We start from the raw sequence: 7,756 nt of genomic DNA on the forward strand, positions 1-7,756 counted from the left end.
TTTTATTTCCGTATCTAGGGTGCCAAGTTTTTTATCTTCAAACACATTTGAGATATTAATTTTATTTCCGTTTCAAACGTGCTAAGCTTGAGATATTTTCTTAGGACTACGAACTGAAAAAAAAAAAAAAATTAGCAGCAACAATAAGACGAGAGCTTAAAGTTAGCAACAACCAAAAATATATATGTATATATATATATATATATATATGAAAGTATATATATATATATATATGAAAGCTTCAACTTGACAATATTTATCTTTGCTGAAAAATATTTATAAGAACTAGCTGAAAAATTTAATAGCCAAGATAATTAGAGTAATCCTTAGCTTCTGTTTCATAATATTCCATAGTGAGCTACAATTTTGCCTCTAAAAGACCCAGCACACAAGAAGTGTGGCATGCCTTCATCATTTTAGCAATCCGGAACTTAGCTTCAGCCACGGATTCACAATTCACTGTTTTCTGCGAAGCTTATAACCTCAGAAATTATTAAAATTAGTGATAGTGATCTCTGTTTTCACATTCAGGCCAAGAAGAGAGAAATGTCTTTCTTCTCACATTTCCTTCGGCCATATCCTTCAATACTTGATGCTTGCCTCTCAGAAAGTCAGAATCATATGATTCAGCCGTCTTCTTCAATATTTGATGCGTCCATTAATGCACCCAAATCTGAAAAAGCCTTCCATCATATCTTCTTCGCTCGTTGCAGCGACTCCCAAATGGGTAAATTTTGCTTAATCGGACCCAAAATGCTTCATCCCTATCCATTTTCGACAGGAATTGAGTTAAATCAACTCTGATAGCATAATGCCTTTCTTAATTTAGACTTGTCATTGAAAAATTTAGCCTTGTATATGTGTAAAGAAAAATTACCATTGTTCAGTGTTGAGCATAGAAAGGTTCCGGGAGCAGAATCAGAGGCCACAGAGGACGAACTTGGAAGCAGGGACGGCGAGGCCTGAAAAGCAAACAATACAAATAGTTAGCAAATTCTTACAACACCAACTCCATGGCTTCCAGTTGATCTCCACACTCGAGCTCTTCATCTTTTTCCCGCCACTCTGATTCGGCTCCTTCGACAGGTCGAAGCTCGCGCCCTTCATCCTCAGCTCCTGAACGCACCTCGTCACTCCTCGACTCCCTTCCCTCTCTCTCTTCACCTCCCTCCACACTCTCCAGTACGCGTTCACCTTCACCTGAACCAGAACTACAAACACCGCCGACGTCGCCGCGGATATCACCGACGGAATCCACCATTTCCCACGCGATCCGTCGTCCGAGGTATTGACGGAGGATGAGAATAGCAATGTGAAGAAGAGGAAGTGGAAGATGAAGAAGAAGGATGAGAGTTGGAAGAGATCGCGCTTGATGGAGTCCATTCGGAGTTCTTTGTGAGCGATTCTGCGCCCGAAGATCTCCTCTTCTCTCTGCCAGAGTTTCAGAAGCAAGAGGTGGCCTGGGCTTTCAGAGATCTCGGTAAGTGGATGGTCTTCGATCGCTTCGACAATGTTAGAAATAGAAGGGAGGAGTTTCTTCTGCTCATGCTCCGAGTCCACTGGGATTTCCACAATGTGTGAGTCTTTGGATTCCGCCATTGCTTTCTAGATTCAAATGCAGATAATTTACAAGAGTATAACAGCTAAAATGATCAATACTCAACGGAGACAGATATTATTAGAAGTAGCAGAGAGAACTTGTAAAATGTAAAATGTAAAATGAAATTAGTCAATAAGAGAGCATGAACAATGAAAATAAATTCAGCAGATGATGAGATGTTGCAGAGAGCAGATTGAAAGTAATTGACGATAGTTTGGATATGGAAAATGAGATGAGGATGAGGAAAATAATAATGGAAGTTGTTGCGGAACGCCTGAGATCTCAACGGTTACATCTCATCATCTCACGGAGGGTCCAACGGTCATATTTTCTTCTGTTCTCATATTATGTTATATTATATGTATTTAGTTCAACTTCACGTTCTTCCATGACCGTAACGTAACAACGGACACTTTTGCTGCTGCTTCTGGCAATTCCTCTCCTGCGATCCTCTTGCTCGCGGGATGAGTATATAATTTTTGTTTTGTTTGATGCAGTAACAAATCCAGAAACCAATATATTGGGGGACAAAACTGAAAATATAACATAAAGTTAGAGTGTCAAAATCTATTTTAATATCTCTAGCGAGTAAAAATTCCCCCCCCCCCCCAAAAAAAAAGAGTGGCACTTGCCCCCCTCTACATGTGTCTTTGGCTTGATGTGTCATCCCTCTAGTAATGTAATTAGAATGGCTATATTGTAAAGATCTAGTTTTTATTTTGTAATATCGATTTTTTTAAAAAAAAAAATAAGCAGTTCTCTTTTATATAACTAAAACTGAACAGATCTCTGGTTGATCAAGTTTACAAGTTTATTTTTTTAATGTATCAACTTTAATTAAAAAATAAAACAAAACAAAAAAGTCATTCATTGCAGAGTACGCTCCCGGGGGGATTTTTGCATTGGAAAATGTAAATTGGTGGTAAATTGATGCTCACAGTGAAAAATGTTATTTGAATTTTGAACATTACTTAATTTTTCTAAATCAATTTAGTTTTTTTTTTAACTTTTTGGCCAATATTTGTTTGTGCATGTTTAAAATTGACATTTTGTAAGAACTGTTTTTTGCATTCTTATGAAATACTTTCTTGGGCCTAAAATGAAACCCCAGCCCAAAATCACAAAAGAGGAGGAAAATTAAAACGATAGGTCTAAATAATAAAAAGAGCTTGCTCCATTATTAAAAATAAGTGTGTCATGCACATATTTAGCTTGACTCTCAAAATTTAGAGTGACTGGACATTAAGTATTGTTGAGTGGACATAACATTGTTATCTGACGTGTTATGAATCTTATAAGACTATACTAAATGATCACTAGTATTTTGTGCAAGGTCTTCTAATCTTACCGGCATAACAACCTCATACGAGCACTTAATAAAAGACTTCAAGGAAGAGCATCATTGGCATCAACAGCATCGTTATCATTATTCATTAGAACCCATTTTTTGCTTTCCAAATTATTTACTTTGTATTCCCAATTTAAGTAGAATTATCTTCAATTTCAAATTGTAAAAAATGCAACTTTGTATTTTGCTTTCCCATTAATTCAAAACACTTCTTATTTTAATCTCTTTGCATCTTTACATTCGGGTAAAATAAGACGAGGGAGCTCAAGAATCCTATTGTTACATTTGAGACTCAACATTTTAACATGTCTGGTATTTATTATTTTGTGAAGAACAATATTATTCTCTTTGATCTTATTTATATATTATTTTTAATATATTTTATTAGAATTAAGAAGAAATTTAAATATATATTTTAATAATATATTTTTCTCAGCTAATATTTAATATAGAGTAAAATAATAAATTTATGATAAACATTTATTAACATGATTTACAAATAAAACGTAAAATATCATTCTCTCTCCCTCGTAATAGTAAGTCACGAGGAATTGCATGTGAACGTGTGTCAAGCATCTTCAACAACTAACCAAACGGCCTGGATGATTCTCCCACCAGACAAAAAGGTCATTGGCATAGTAAGACTAGGTGCTGGTTTGGATAAATGTGAGAATCAATTTTAGAACCTAAAATCATGATTTTGTGAAGGTACGTTCAAACATTTCTATTAGGCTATTGCATTTTAAAATCAATTATAATATTTTAAAAACATCTAAACACATATCATACATGTTAACATTAATCATGAACATAAATTCATGATTTTTTTTAATATCCAAATATTTTTGGATATGCCAAAATCAATCATGAACCCAACATAATGATAATAAGTATGAATTAGATATAGTCAACTCTATAAGATACAAATGAGTGAGTAATTGGTTTGAAATTATAAATGACACTAGATCAAGGTGAATAATATATATTCTTCCACTCTTATATACTATAAAACACATTATATAAAGAATTTGTGGTCATTTTTATTTACTAATTTATATAAAAGGATGAATGATTAATTACTTTATCTCACTTTTATCTCTTTACAGTTTTTGATGAGTAGAGATTAAAAAATTGCATGCGATAGAAAAGTGTTTTTAAAAATTATGATCAAATAAAGGTAAATTAAAAAGTCTCATTTTTTTTAGATGACATCAATAATTTAACTATTTTTAATTAATTTTGATAAAAATAGTTAAAAATAATTTATAAATTGAACTGAAAGAAGGTTTTAACACCAGATTAAACCTTTGCCCACTTGCTACAACTGAACCAATGGAAATTATCAACGTCCTTGTCCAGTAGCAGTGACAAACACGTGACCGCAAGTTAGTGAGGGCGTAAATTATATAAAATGTAAAAATAAAAAAATCATTTAATATATATAATAAATATTTAGCTTTATAAAATAATATTAAAAGATGAAAATATAAATGATATTTTTATAGAAATAATCTATATTTTAAATATAATGAAATCAAAATTTAAAACCTATTGAGTTTAAGTTAAATATAAAAAATCCAATTCTTTTAAACTCAAATATATTTTAATCTACGTTCAGTGGGTTCACGACTATTGAGGCAATGAGGACAAATTTATAAAAGTTCCATCTACTCTTTGTAAATGTTTTCAAGTTGAGGGCGCTGTATGTGTGTCCACTGTTGTCTAGTGGGATCATTTTTTGAATAATCCGCTGGCTGGTGTTGTTAAGGATGTTAGAAAATTAATAATCATGCGTAATTCAATGCTTTTGATTGCTCCATTTGGTCTTTATTTTACAAGGCGCTGTTTAGAAGAATGATTTAGTCTTTAATATGTATGCATGGTCTTTATTTTACAAGGCCAAGAATGATTTAGTCTTTAATATGAGTTGCATACAGGATTATTAACATGGTTTAATTTTATCCCTATTATAAATCATAAAAAGCAATTTTAATTCTAATTTAGCTTTTTTACATGATTCCTCGAATAGTGTGTTTCTATTTCTTTAACGAGGTAAAGTTGATTTTTTTTATTTAAGATATAATCAATGAGTTGGCCATCTTTCTTCTTTTTCTTTCTTTATTCTAATGAGATAGTTGAAAGTGATTTATAATAAAAATTAAAAAAAAAAGTATGCCTTAGATAATGAGCAAGTGTACTAACTAGCTTGTTCACGATTTTCATCTTGTGAATTTTACGTTTGGCATTCATAACACTCCTTTTTAAGGATACGGGAATATTTTGATTATTTATATGTGAAGATTCTTTTTATTTGCAGAGTGTTTTTTTGTACCATGGCTTTGTATCCCAGAAAAAGAAAAGAAAAATAAAAGAAATTAACAAGGGACATGATCTAAGCTGAGACAACATATTGATGAAAGTTCATGTTAGTAACATTATGCCCATAGATATCAAGAACTTGTGTGATTCTCTTTCCTGTTTTTTTTTTAAATAATTTTGTAAAATAAATCAGGAAAGCAAAAAATGGAAATTTTTTTTTGAATCATTACTTTAAAAAGTAATCCAAACATATACTCATGGTGCATTTGGATATTGAAATTAATCGATTTTTTGGCCCAACAACCATGTTTTGTGATGATTGATTATTGTGGCAATTAATTGATTTTATCATAAGATGAGGGAGACTGCTTCTCGTGGTGTGACTGCTAACTGCTGACCGTATACATTCTACCTAATGCAACCTAATGTGTTCACTATCGTTAGTCGTGCTTGTTTTGGTCCTTGCCTGATCATTTGAGGTGGAAAGTAAAATTTTATTTTTGACTTACTTGACTATGTTAACACACACCACATATTTTTTATATTTTGTCATGACCTCTTAAGCTTTGCTTGGTATTCATGAATCATGAATTTTAAAATGGAAATGAAAATGAAATTTGAGTTTGAATGTGTTTGGTAGTCTATAATTGAGATTATTTAGACTTGCAATTTCAACAAAATTACTAGAATCCAATTCTATCTTCATCATTATGGAATTAATCCAATTTCATAGAATTGTTGTTGTGACGCATCTCTACCCTCCCCATTATTTGCTCCCATTTTTCATCGTAAATCATATAGAAGGCGTTACAAGTGACTTGTGACACTCAGTTGATCTCGCGCTTCATCTCGCGAATTGTAACACACCAATTTTTTTTTTTATAATTTAACTCAACCATAGTTGGGTTACAGCCACCCAACACATTTTTATATCAATAATTTCGATATAAAATATTTTATAATTGGCTTCAACTCACACACTATAACATTTCAGATAAATTTTTACCTCCCACATGCCATTAGACTAAATCACATTTGTCCATCCTTATACTCCCAACAAGTAAACTAAATCACATTTGTCCATCCTTATACTCCAACAAGTAAAATAAGCAATTTAGTCAATTTTCAACACAAGCCAGTTATTTAGTCTTATAATCATGCCATTTTAACCAATCCAAAGTAAACCAAATATTAAAATTATAGTTATCCAAATTGTACCAAAAATAGAAATAGTTTGAAAGGCATGATTACATTTATATATTCATATAATTGACAATAAACAAAAAGCCCTAATATTGGCAATATAACACATTATAAATCATAAATTAAATACCCAAAAGAGACAGTGGATCTATACCACTAAGCCTCTAGGACTCCTCCACGTGTCACTCGTGGCTCTTCTCCTGAAAATTGTTAACCACATAATGAGACTCAAAAGTCTCAGTAACCAAAGCCAATTTATGATAGTGTATACAAACAGTTAAGTGTGTGCTTACTAAGTGAAAATTAAAAATAATATAATTCCAACAAATATAAGAAATATTACAATACACACAAACAACCATCCTTATAACCCTCTATTAACCTCGAGCCGTAGCCCTCACTCGGTGCTAAATTACCCGGCCAAAGGTAGATTAGTCCGAGCACTTACAAGCCACCTATTGAACTCCAATAGGGGCGTACCACGTGGCACATAAATACAACAATAATAGCAAGTCTCCCAACACCTCCCACAATAATTAAACAAATTCATAATAATATTGCACAATTATACAATATTACAAAATTCATAATTTTCTCAATAATCACCCAATTAACAAGAAGTAACACTAATCACAAATTAAAAGCATGGTTACCTTGTGGCTTTTTCAATAAATTATTCCTTAAAATTTCTCTCTCACCACAATTTTCACCAGTAATACAATACTACAAAATAACATATTATTTATAAATATTAATTTCAATTTTTGAAACTAATAAAATAATTCTAATAATAGAATTAAAAATATAATATAATTCCTAATTTCAATCTTAATACAAATCTATAGTTAATACTATTAAGTAAAATTTTTAACTCCTCCTTTAATTATCAATAAACATTAATAATCTAAAAATCAACTTCTAAATTAATTTCTATTATCAAAATTTTCTTTTTATTTTATAAATTCGTACCTAAAATACCCAAAAATTAAAAATTGAGTCTCTAGCTTAAATCATAATCCTATAGCCATAATAATTCATTTCTCGTCCCAAATAATCATCTAAATCTCAATAAATTAACATATATTTTCAGATCTAGTTTAGAATTTGATCCATAAGCCACAAATTCAAAGATCACCAATAAATTTATACTCTAGAATATTTATTATACTACTAACAACCTCAAAAATATATTTATTCAACATAAATTCATCCCTCTTCCAGATCTTAAATTTTCTACCACTACAAACTCAGAAACCAAAGAAGAAGGATGACTAAGAAAAAATTTT

At 31.3% G+C, this 7,756-nt stretch overlaps 1 protein-coding gene across 1 annotated transcript; it reads right to left on the minus strand.

Moving 5' to 3' along the window:
- Window positions 1–290: 290 nt before the first annotated feature.
- Window positions 291–1,830, minus strand: LOC129318645 (uncharacterized). Its single transcript, XM_054963529.1, has 2 exons — window positions 878–1,830; window positions 291–764 (listed from the first exon to the last, which is right to left on the minus strand). The coding sequence occupies exon 1, from the start codon at window positions 1,597–1,599 to the stop codon at window positions 919–921; it is 681 nt and encodes a 226-aa protein (XP_054819504.1). The 5' UTR covers window positions 1,600–1,830; the 3' UTR covers window positions 291–764; window positions 878–918.
- Window positions 1,831–7,756: the final 5,926 nt, after the last annotated feature.

Source organism: Prosopis cineraria, unplaced genomic scaffold, assembly GCF_029017545.1.
Source record: "Prosopis cineraria cultivar Desert tree isolate PC_DT_omini unplaced genomic scaffold, ASM2901754v1 PC8, whole genome shotgun sequence".
Taxonomy (NCBI): domain Eukaryota; kingdom Viridiplantae; phylum Streptophyta; class Magnoliopsida; order Fabales; family Fabaceae; genus Prosopis; species Prosopis cineraria.